General features: G+C 34.3%; 1 protein-coding gene across 3 annotated transcripts in view; it reads right to left on the bottom strand.

The window, feature by feature from the left end:
• Nucleotides 1-255: 255 nt before the first annotated feature.
• Nucleotides 256-12,796, bottom strand: part of MDFIC (MyoD family inhibitor domain containing) — a 122,310-nt gene continuing 109,769 nt past the window's right edge. For all 3 annotated transcript variants that reach the window (XM_024555792.4, XM_024555790.4, XM_024555791.4), the window contains one exon: nucleotides 256-12,081. In XM_024555792.4, the coding sequence (XP_024411560.2) occupies nucleotides 11,834-12,081 (248 nt within the window). In that variant the 3' untranslated portion in view covers nucleotides 256-11,833. The remainder of the gene's footprint in view (nucleotides 12,082-12,796) is intronic.

The raw sequence follows: 12,796 nt of genomic DNA, 5'->3' as shown, positions 1-12,796 counted from the left end.
ATCAGTCTGGTTTTGTTTGTTCAGTGAATCCACGTATTAGTGAAATTATATAGTACTTCTCTTGACCATTCTTCTTTAAAGAAGAAATGATTAAAATGACAATATTGAACATTGAAATATTTTTAAAAGATGTAGGTTTGGGAATAACCTCTAATTATCTGTATCACCTATATACTTCAGTACAATTTATCATATTATAGGTCAAAGAACATTTAAAAAGTGTTTTAAAAGAAAATGTAATCCAGATGAATGGCAACCTTTTGACTTTTTAATATATGAAAGCCTCAGTATGTGACTCCTTTTATTCTATGACATGCTCACTGAAAACAAAAACATTCACAGAATCAGAATATACATTAAAAAATTTGGCCAATTTAAGTTTTCATATTATGATTTGGATTTCCTTTGCCTTGTCCTCCCTACTTTCAAAAATTAATAAATATTTTCATGAACAGACAAAAGCCTTCAGCTTGTATTTTATAATACAGTTGCCAGATGCAAATAAGACTTCTGTATGGTCAGCTGCATTGTACCAGCCTCAGCCACTGGGGACAAAAAGAACCAGGCATGAAACCCAGGCATGTGCCCTGACTGGGAATCTAACCAGTGACCCTTTCGTTTGCAGTCCAGTGCTAAATCTACTGAGCCACACCAGCAAGGGCTATACCTGTCTTTATTATAACTCTTTAATTCTATAAAATCAACATTCATATTCTCTCTTTTTCTCTCTCTCAATTGAGAACTTGTCAATGGACACCTTGATATCACTAGTCCCAGTACATAGTCTGGCACAAAAAGGTGACTAGTAAATGTCCCTCAACTAACGGATTGGATATTTGAGATGTCCATTAAAATGTTCTCAGTTTACTAATTTAGAGTTGAACTGCATGTCTAATGTTGATACTAGACCTACTTAAGCTTAGAACTCTTTAATTCTGAAGGCCTAGAGATGTCATAATAAACTGTTCTAATACTATTGGTTACATTCATATAGGATCAGCAAATGCACATTTCTGGAGGGATTAATTTCCAGGCTCAAATTTCTATTATGTGTCTGCTTATGTTGATAATCATGGTCAAATAATTTCATGTTGTCAGAACTAAGAAAAACATCATCATCTCTAGGGATCCTAAAGCTTTGTAAACTCAGTTGTAAACCTTGGATACCCTCCTTCCTTACCTCTCCCATCCCCATCTTGTTAGTAGTGTTAACTTTTAGCATGGAAATATGTTAGCATTGAATGTGGAATGGCTAAGTACATTTCTGGAGTGTCTAGTGTAGTTCTTGTGACATTAGATTTGACTAACTGTCCATGTCATAGAGACAAACACCTAAGAGACCACCAGGATTTACATTATTTTGATAGACCTTAAAAATGCACAGTAACAAGATGGGATTAAGACATGTACATCTGTGTACATGCAAACTCACTCTTCCTTGCCACCTCAGTAGACAGTACTGGCAGGAAACCGATGGCTCATTCAAAAGGCTTAATTGAAGAACATTTAATGAAAGGGACTGTTTACAGAGGAACAATCAGTTGTAAGGTAACCAAAAAGGGAATCTGAAGTACTGGGAACAAGCAACAGTGTAGGAAACATTACTTCTCTAAGTCTGAAGGGGCAAGAGCAGGGAGCTATAGCTGTGGGAGAGCAGTTGCTGGACAGGAGCCCCTTGTCTGGAGAAAAGGTTGTGGAAAAATCACTGCACAACAGTGAGTGGGGTGAAAATCAGTACTTTGCCCTCTCTCTAACCTCCCACTTTCTGAATTCCTGTATGTATTATCAACCAGAGCAAAATGGGAATCAGAAAGCAAGAGAGCATGGGGCAGAGTAGACAGAGACACTGAACCCATCTGCAGGGACAAATGGAGCATGACCGGCAAACAATCATGGAAAGAATATCTAACTCTTGACTCCTCATCCATCTTGGGAATAAAAAGATAATCATTGATAAATAGGCATAGGACAGTGAGAAATTTTAGGTCAACGCATGCGATAAGAGAAAAGTAGCACAGTAGCTATAAATTCAGTCTCCCTCACAGACACACCAAGATACCCACCCACTCAGGGTAGAAAAGATAGGAGACAAGAGACAAAGCAGGCAAGACTTCAAATCTCCATGTCCACACCTTAGCTTCACGCTGAGCAGTGGTGATTAAATAACTTATTATATTGTTACATGTAAGATAACTTAAGACATATTCCATTTTAATGGAAAGATATGGGACTAAAAATCAAGCTTTGTAGGTCTATTTGTAGACCTTTTTCAGGTCTAAGAAAATAAACTTACAAAATCTGCCCTAATTTTTTCATCTGTAAAGTGGAAGTAAAAATATATATCCTAAATGAATCATAGGGTTCTGAAGATCAAATGAGAAAATAGATATGGTTTCCTCTTGAAAAGTTAAACAAGTTCAACAAATGTCAGGCACTATCACTTTGGGATATTATTTTACAAAGCTGGTCTCTGAGTATGTATTTGCCAATCATAACACCCTCTATTTTTGGCTATCTTTCCTCTACACATGGAACACTTTGCTCAACTCCAACTTAAACATCACATACAAAGAAGAGATAAGCAGTAAGAAAATCCAAATGTGTCACAATACCATTGCATATTAAAAAGAAAGAACTATATTCTGCTTCACTCTGTTTTTGTGGTGCATACTCCCCTTTCCATAGGTCCTATTAACTTCAAAGAGAACTTCGTGCATGTAAATTATTATATTTATTGGATGCACCAACTCCTTTTTATCCTCTGGGCACAATTAGAAATATCATAGAAAAATGAATGCTAGAGACTTGGATCCACATTTGATATTCTATGGGATATTTCCCATAGTTACAGATGTTAAAAATCCTGTCCAATAGGCCAGTTATGAATTTGTAGTATTTCTTCTTCTATAACCCTTCAATTATTTTTTCTTTGCTTTTAGGAAATTCCTGTTTACATTAAAGAAAATATTATCTTTAGGTCCAGCTAAGCATATACTTGTCATACAACTAGGTATAATAATAAAAATTTAGAATGCATAGCTCTCTTTTTCAAAGAATTGTTAGAGCTTCCCTGAGACTATATCATTAATACTATGGAGATCCTGTCCCCACTTTAAGTTAACTCTGGGAACTGGTGGGAGAGTGAGTTTCTGGGAACTAAATTTCTGATTGCCTAGTTTATTATTAACATTAAAAAAAATGTAACAATTTTTATTGGCCCAACAATGAAATATACCACCCCTTGAGGTGGTAAGCTGGATGACAATGAAGATAGTCGAGATTAGATGACCACATTAGGGAAATGGAATAGAAGTGATTTCCAACCTTTTTTAAAATCAATGTTGTATTCTTTTCCATTACCATTTAGTTTCCTTATATCCCCCACCCCAGCAATCACCAGTCCCAGTTTAATATTATATGCACTGAACCACACTGTAATTTCAGTGTTCATTTTACATTCAGGACATTATCAATATTCTTGTTAGGGTAGCTATAAACTCAGGTTTTCTTTAGTTGAAATCACCACAATCAATGAAAGAAATGGTAGATGTCTGGAGAGCTACAATTTTTACACTGATTTTTTGTCTGTTCTCTTTATTTTTTAAAATGTATTTTTCAGTTACAGTTGATGTATGATGTTATATTCAGCTATACAACATAGTAATTAGACATTTATATATCCTACAAAGTGATCGCCCTGATAAGTCTAGATGTTTGTTCTTAAATTCAGTTGTCTCAAGACTCTTGGTAGAAGTGCCTCTAGAACTAATTCTGACAATAACCTTATCCCACCTTATCAGCGCATATAAAGACCTTGCAAATATTATAGACATGGCTCCTTAGCAATATTACTGTGTATATATTATATATCCAAAAGGCAGCTGTACATTTTTAAAGGGACAAAAATGGAGAAAAATGGGAGAAGTCTCTTGAATGCTATTTACAAGAAATGCATCCATGTGTGATGGGTGGTGTGAAATATAAAAAGTTTTCTTATAATATTTTGATAATATGACTTAGAAAAGATTCATTCCAACTAGCTTTATAGACTAATAAATAAAACCATATCAAACTAATTTGGATCCACTTTGAATTATTTGAAAAAAGTAAACAAACAGTCTAATTTTAGTAAATATTTAGAAGGCAAAATAAGCCAATGTATATATAACAATCAAATTTCTAGTGAAAATGTGTATGGGTAGGTTTATTTTGAAAGGAAAAGTCTTACTCCCAGTGTCATAACCAATTAAATTCTCCAGGTAATGACCCCATTTGCATAGTGAGCGAAACCCACAAGTGGGAATTTTAATGGGCACACCACCTGAGTACAGTAATTGAGAGTGACACAACTTGAACTAGTTTTGTGCTTACCCCACTGAAAATTCTACTCATATTATTTTTAATGTCAACCTACAAGTCAAATTTCAAGATGATGGATTTGTTCTTTTTTAAGCACTGAGTTTGAATAAAAGAAATGCATATCTTTGCTTTAACTAATCTGTAGGTCTGATTCTCACCATTGTTTCATTTTCTTTGGTGATTAGAATTTAATTTTATGAACTAATGTGGGAATAATTAGGTAAAAAATATCTTTGGCAGTCAAATTGCTTTTGGATTGCAATTTACTTTACCTTTCACCAGAATATGTATTATAGTTAATTTGGCAAATAGTTACCTAAGTGTAATTGTGTAAATAGGCCCAATTATTCCTTCTGTTGATCTAACAAAATCTAATACAATATGTATTCATGTGTATTTTCCTCCTCCTTCACCTCAACAGCAATAAAACACAATTTCTGCTGAGCTGATCACAGATGCCTTGTCATCTGAAGTTGTTACTTTTGAAAGATATTCTCCTTATCTCACAGTCACTATTCATTCCTTGAAAGAACTGTGCATTCTGATTGAGGCATCCACATTGAATTATATAATAAAGGTGATCTCAGGACTCTAAGAGTCAGACACACAGGATGAACTATGCTTTCTAGGTTTTGAGATGACATTTTAAAACTTTTGTTTCACTATAGATTGCTTGAAATCCTAACTATTTGTAGGTGTTTGACACTACTCCACCGCATCTGTAATTGGCATAGCATCCAGCAGACAGGCTCTGTACCTCTTTACACAGCAACCTACCAAGTTAAGAAATGTTTTGGTTCAATATAAAACAGCAGGCTGTTTTTAGACATAGTTACTAGTGCACAAGCTTTAATATGGCTTTGCTTCATCCTATAATGAGATCTTTTGGTTCCCTGCTCAACAGGCTTTTATTCTTTTGTGAAAGGCTATGAACTATGTCAAGTGAATCAACTGCTTTTGTACACTCTCTTTCTTGGCTTTGGAATGTAATTCCTTTGCTTCTATCCCTTTATGCATCAGACAGAACTTAAGAACCTTTTCAATTTTTCAAGCTAAACTTTGAATTTGTTTGAATTTGCTTTTCACTATTTTCCTAAAAATTATATTCTCAACTGAAACTCACACAAAGATCTGCTTGGAAGTGAACATTTAATTGCAGAGCTATGTTTTGTTTTTAACATATATACCTATACCCCATGTTGGTAATTTGCTAAAGGATGGTTATCTAAAATTATTTCTTCATGGTCACTTCACAATGAAAGTCAGGAATCCTTTAGTGAGCACTGAGGTAAGGCATAGAGGGCATAAATAATGGTCAAAAAATGGAACTAGAACTACCAGCCAAGTCAGTTGGAAAACAGGAAACTGCTCATGTTGACATCTGGCAGGTTGGGAGGTATAGTTGTAGCCCCAGTGGAAAATGTTACACTATTGTTCAAGTTCTACGAAGAATGGGGTGGTACAGATTTTTACTTGCCTAGAAATCCTGCTTTGTAGGTGGGACTTGGCTGTGGCTTTTCTTATAATTCTTTTTTACCTCCAGATTGAGTATTGACTTAATTAAAATTTGATTACTTATACAATATTTTAATCCCATCATTTAAAGTAGAGGAAGTGGCCATTATTCATTGGGAATTTTGCAATGTGAAGATAAATTTGATTTATTTATTGGTCATCAAGTGATAGTTTTTGCAAAAACTACCCTCTACCTTAGAGCTGTATGACAATGTCATCCCTTCTCCACAACCCCTTCCACTTTAACCAAAATCTCTACAAGAAATCTTAAATAAGAAAGTAAATATTAGTAGTGTCACTGTTGAAACTAAGATTTTTCTCATGGGAAATGCCAAACTTCTTTCCTAGGTTGAAACTTCTTGAGTATTGTATGACTCTCTTGAAGTACCTAGAGAAAAGTCACTAAAAAGTTACTGGTTATAGTGGGGCATGAAAATGGTTAAAAGGACTCTCTTTGTAGTACCTAATCTTAGATTTAAAAATATTAAGTGTGGAATAAACCTATCAATATCTTAACCACCTTTGAAAACAATAAAAAAAATGGTATGTTTTATTATATTAGTGTAAAAGAGAAAAATGCTTTTTTAGTATTTGATGAAATTTTATCTTGCCTGTCAGATTAGATGTAACAAAACTACAGGCCCACAAATCACAAGTAATTGGAAAGGGCATAAAGTCTTGAATCATTTGAAAATATAACCTTATTAATAAATAAACTTATTCATTAGGTGGTTGGGTAAATCAAAGCATTTGAATTGGAATTCAAGAGGGTAAGCCACAAAGCCTCTGGACTTGAGTCTTATTTATGTTAGGAACTGACTTTGACATTTATAGCATTGGAATCTAGGGCACTGATAGTTTGTATAGATAAAGAATGGAATGTTATTACATAAGGTTGCCTTGGTTACTCCTCGAACTGTTCAGAGAAACACTGACTAGTTTAGGTGAGAAAAATGGATATAGTTGATACACTGTAAAAAAACAAAAAAATAAAATTATGATATTTCAAAATCAAAAGACTTCTAAATAAAGTGATGGAGTGGATTAAATACTAACAATAAAAACTTTCCTGCTACTTAAAAATTGTGCCAAATAAAAGCCTAGATGAAAATACTAATGATGACTTGCTTTTGGGTGAAATTTATTAAACCTAATACCCAATTTCATCGGTTGTTCATGTTTAATCTATGATGCATAAAAAATTACCTTGGACTTCTGGTCAAGATGAAGGCGTAGGTAGACACACTTTACCTCTTCACACAACCACAGAGATTACAACTAAACTTCAAAACAAATAACACCCAAAACTGTCAGAAAATTGAACTGTATATAAGTCTGACAACCAACGATTTAAAGAAGGATTCATACAGATAGGTAGGAGGGGCGGAGATGTGGAGACAGGCAGAGACACAAGGAAATGTGGGGTGGCATGGTGAGGTGATGGCAGTGAGGAAAGGGGCAGTCCCACATTCACTGTGGTGGATAAAATCTGGGAGGGATATCTTGGGAGGCATCCATTCTAGCCCTATGCCAGACTGTACAGCCCAGGGTTCCAGGGCTGGGAAGATAAATCCCCATAAATTCTGACTGTAAAAACCAGTGGGGATTGGGGTGGAAGAAGGAACTGCCAAATTTTCAGAAGACCCATCTTAAAGGGCACTGCAAGGTCTTAGAACACACACAAACCTCCCCCAACTCTTGGATTCAGCACCAGAGCAACCACTGGAAGGGCTCCAGTTGCATACGTGGAGTTGGTGAAGTGACTGGAAATGGGGCAAGTGCCAAGCAAACCTCCAGAAGCCAGGCAGTGGCACTGTTCCCTGAGCCCTACCTCCCACACAGAGCCACAAAGTGATGAAGCGGGTTTCCCCACCCTGGTGATTACCTAAAGCACCCTACACAATTTACAGGTGCTTTTTCTACAATAGGCCATGCTACTAAGACAGAGAGTCAAAGCAGCTCTACCTAAACCACAGAAACAAACACAGGGAGGCTGCCAAATTGAGGAGACAAAGATATATAGCCCAAATTAAAGAACAGAACAAAACCCCAGAAAAAGACCTAAATTGAAATGGAGATAACCAACCTATCAGATACAGAGTTCAAAACACTGATGATCAGGATGTTCCAGGAGTACGGCAACAGATAAAAAAGACCCAAGAAGAAATGAAGTTTCCACTAAGTGAAATAAAGAAAAATCTACAGGGAACCAACAGTTGAGGGGATGAAGCCAGGATTTAAATCAACAATTTGGAACATAAGGAAGAAATAAGCATTCAATCAGACAGCAAGAAAGATTTTTTAAAATAGTGATAGTATAAGAAAGCTTTGGGACATTTCCAAATGTACCAACATCTGAATCATAGGGATGCCAGAAGGAGAAGAATAGTAAGAAACTGAAAGTTTATTTAAAAAAATAATAAAAGAAAACTTCCATAGTTTGGTGAAAGAATAAGACATACAGGTCCAGAAAGCACAGAGTCCCAAACAAGTTGGACTCAAAGAGGACCACATTAAGACATATCATAATTAAAATGCCAAAGGTTGAAGAAAAAGAATCTTAAAAGCAACAAGAAAAAAGAAGAGAGTTACCTACAAAGGAGTATCCATAAGACTGTCAGCTTATTTCTCAACAGAAACCTTACAAGCAAGAAGGGACAGGCAAAAAGTATTCAACATGATGAAAAACAAGAACCCACAACCTAGATTACTCTATCCAGAAAAGTTATCATTTAGAATGGGAGGGTAGATAAAGTGCTTCCAAGACAAGGAACAGCTAAAGGAGTTCATCACCACCAAGCTGTTATTACATAAAATGTTAAAGGGATGTATTTAAGAGAAAGATCAAAACTATGAACATTAAAATGGCAACCAATTCACAACTATCGACAACTGAATAAAAAAAAAAAACAACTAAAAAATCCTAAGCAAACAACCAGAACTGGAAGAGAATCATAGATAAGGAGATCATTTGGAGGGTTATCAGCTGGGAGGGGGAAAGGGGAGAATTGGAGAAAAGGTGCAGGGAATAAGAATAATTGGTAGGTACAAAATAGACAGGGGGATGTTAAGAATAGTATAGGAAATAGAGAAGCTGAAGAACTTATATGCAAGACCCATGGACATGAACTAAAGGAGGGTGGATTGATCGAGGGAAGGGGGATACTGAGTGGAGCGGGGCAAAATGGGAAACATTGGGACAACTGTAACAGCATAATCAATAAAATGTTTTTTTCTAAATTACCTTAATTTTTATAAGTTGGGAGATAATTACAAAGCAAAGAAATGAAAGCAAGTTACTAAAAAATGTACAAACTTAAATTTTGACTTATTATGTTAAAAATATCTTGTTTTGAAATCATATGTCAACTGTGATTTGCAATATAAACTAATGTGAATCTTTCAAGTTTATTATGGGTGTTGAGCCATGTGGTTTATATAAGGAGCCTAGAAAAATTTCAAAAAGGGAAGTAACAAGATAAAAGCTTCAGGTTTTAAAATCATAGTTGAATTTGTTCAAATATCAATGACATAATACATATCTAGAAAATATTCTGAAGCACAAGAGAGAGGTCATTTTTATTATTTCAAAATAATATATTCAGGATAATACAGGTTGAGTTTAAAAGAATTTGTTTCCATATTTAAAAAGAGACCAAATCTATAACTGTAAGCTATAGAACTTAGTCAAGATGGCCATATAATTCAAGAAAACATGTTACATACAGAAATTCTAAAATATATTGTAACTATTTTCACATTTGCCTACTTCAATTTTAAAAAAATAATACAAGTTTTTTTTATGGAATGACTGCAAAGTAGACAATAGAGGAAAAGTACTATGGGTACAAATATGAAAATAAAAATTCTATTAGTGTTCTCTCTTACAGAGAAATGTTACTTAAAAGTGCTAATATTTTTATTATGAATAGTAGCAGAATATATTTAAATATTGGACAGACCATTTAGTTGAATTTTTTTCAGGATAACAAGTAAAATAGTTTAACAATTTCAGGTCCATTAGAAGGCTTTATATGTCAATACACGAAGGTAATGCTGGGTATAGGTAAATGTTCAGATTCTGGTTAGTAAGAAATAGTACAAAGATGTTCTTATATTTGATGGAACAAATGAAACGCATTCTTTAGACAAGGAAGAGAAAGACAGATGTTTACTAGAATTCTATTTAAACCAGAACATTTAAAGTTGTGTGTGTATGTGTGTCCACAGGGGATTCAAGAATTTGTTAACTTTGTTTCTAAGCCCTTTAAGTAAAGATATAAGTAGAAACTAGGTTTCATTTTAAAGAAAAAATATAGCTGGTATTGTCATGCTTTAGATTTAAAACCTCTCTTAAAAGGCTAGGTTTACTAAAAGCTTCCTAAAAAATGCATTTGTTTTTACAAGTAACTTGATTTTCAACCAGAAAAATACCTATTGAAAATAACTATTAATCTAAAAAATATTTTCAACATTTCCACAAGACATTACGTTAAAAAAAACCAAACTACACCTCTGGGAAGATCAAATTTAGAAGAGTACACTGCGTGAAAATTTCCTCTTCCTTTAATCTGGGCAACCCAAAGCGTCTATCTCAATAACTACATAGTTAGTTGTGTGACTGACTTACTGTTGTACCCATAAGGTTTTATAACATATTATATTAGTTCAACTTATCATAAAATTGCAACACTGAAATTTGGTCACAGTAGTGGATGTCAAGACTCCCATTACTTGCAATGGCTTATATTAAAGATTAACTGTGTTATGTATAAAACATAACAGTGCTTAAGACACAAACCAAAACAAACATACAACCTCCCCCTTAAAAAACAAACAATACACACAGCTCTCAAATAAAAAAGAAAACTTTTGAATAAAACAAAATTAAAATATTGGTATTGTAACATTAAAAAAATCTCCTAATTTAAATGTAATTTGTCAAAACTATTTCACATTCTTTATAAAATATAGCTTGTTTAATAAGGCTTTATGTTTTTATCCAAAACTTTATTATAACTTTTAAATTATGTGTAAAAATGCACATTTTTAGTTAAATTTTATAGTTTTTTTAAAGCTATAGTCCCACAACTAGAGAAAATACATACTTAAGGCATTTTTCTTTTAACTGTATTTTCTCTTAAGGGCACACACAGTTCAGGGTATTCACCTAAAACTTTGTTCTAACTCTAAATAATCATTCAAGCTGCAGATGAATCAAGAGGCTTCCTCAAATGTCACATTCTGCTTGAAGCCTTCTGAATATTCCTTAGATATTAGTTGTTCTTTTCTGTTTATTCCTATAGCTTTTGGAGTCTCTCTCCCATAATCCTCACTTTGGTATGCCTTGTGGTTCATTTTTTACAGGTCTCTCTCCTCTGCTAAAATGTATCCTCTTGTGGTTAAAAACTGAATGGCATCCATCTCTGCATTTCAGCAAGAGGTGATACACAGTAGGCACTCAATGTCTGCTGAACAAATGGAGAAAGTGGAAAACAGAGCATGCAGAAAAACACTGGGTGCCCAACTATTGTTTGGATTTCTTTCCCAAAGTTTAAAGTAAAAATGTTTACTGTTAACCATTAATAGATACACATTTTTTTTAAAGTGGTTTTAGTACCCACTGAGAAATAATGCATTTGGAGAGAGAAACTCCTGTGAATGATTAAAAGAAATAGAAATACTTATGAAAAGGGGGAGATATTTAGCTTTTTTTGGTCAAAATGTCTCTTAGTCATTGTATTCTATTAAGAAGTTTACATGTAGTTAAAATTTCACATATTAAACCATGCAGATTTAGTTAGAGGAAAAAGAAAAGCTTTTAGAGATTACTTTAAATGCATTAACAGTGCAAATACTTGGTTGCTTGCTTCACAAGAATCTTACCATGTGCTTTTCTTCTCCCTTACCAATTTTTTTAAAACACTCTCCAGTTTTAACACAAACAAAAGATAAATATTTATGAAGGAAAACAAATTCCGCAGCATTCCATACAGATTTCCAAACAGTCTGATGATTCACAACAGGCATCCATGATGCCACAATCCATGTCACAAGGGCAGTTACAGTCATCTCCCATTTCATCTCCACAGCAACAGCAGCAGGCTTCTGAGGTACAGACACCACATGAAGCTTGTCCCAGGACAATATTGCAGAGGGTCAGGAATTCACAGAACAAGCAGGCCAGGATGCAGTGGACACAGCAATCTTCATTTTCCATCAGGAGGAGACCACATAGTAAGAAAAAGAAGAAACACAAAATATATAAATCATCAATAAACTGAATAATGAGTTGACCAAAATGAGTTGATCAAAATAAGTAATCCAGAACCCAATGACACACAGTCCTAGAAGTCTTTTGGAAGCTGGAAGCTCAAAAAAACCCACCTTCAATTCTAGATGAGGGATATTTATAAGTAGATATTCCATCTGAAAAAAAATTATTGTAATTGTGTATACGTGTGTATGTGCATGTGAGTTAGATTATTACTCTCACACATTGTGCAATGGTCCTTGATCCTAAGTTCAACTTTCTCTAAATCCATCTTCCCTATATCCTATTGCTCTCTGTAATATAAGCTAAAATGATTCCATGACATTAAAGTTCTTCAAAATAGAAATGTCCTTCAACTGCTCCAGTAACCTGCTCCAAAATTGGGAGAGAAAAAAATGACATATACAGTGTGTTACTGAATAATTGAATCAATAGTTAATTGGAATTTATTAACCTGAGATCAACATGTTTTACTTGCCAATAAAAGTGACTCAATTACATGGTCTCAAATATTTTTGGTTTCACAAGAATTAAAGAAAAACCTAGACACTCTGGTTGGGTACAACCATTGTTTCTGGAATCCAAGATCTTCTGCCTATTTCTAACAAAAGGATTTGTGCTGATATAATGTGAATGACACAGTAAGAC

Source organism: Desmodus rotundus, chromosome 6 (assembly GCF_022682495.2).
Source record: "Desmodus rotundus isolate HL8 chromosome 6, HLdesRot8A.1, whole genome shotgun sequence".
In the NCBI taxonomy this organism is placed as follows: domain Eukaryota; kingdom Metazoa; phylum Chordata; class Mammalia; order Chiroptera; family Phyllostomidae; genus Desmodus; species Desmodus rotundus.
This window is presented reverse-complemented; position numbering and strand designations above follow the sequence as displayed.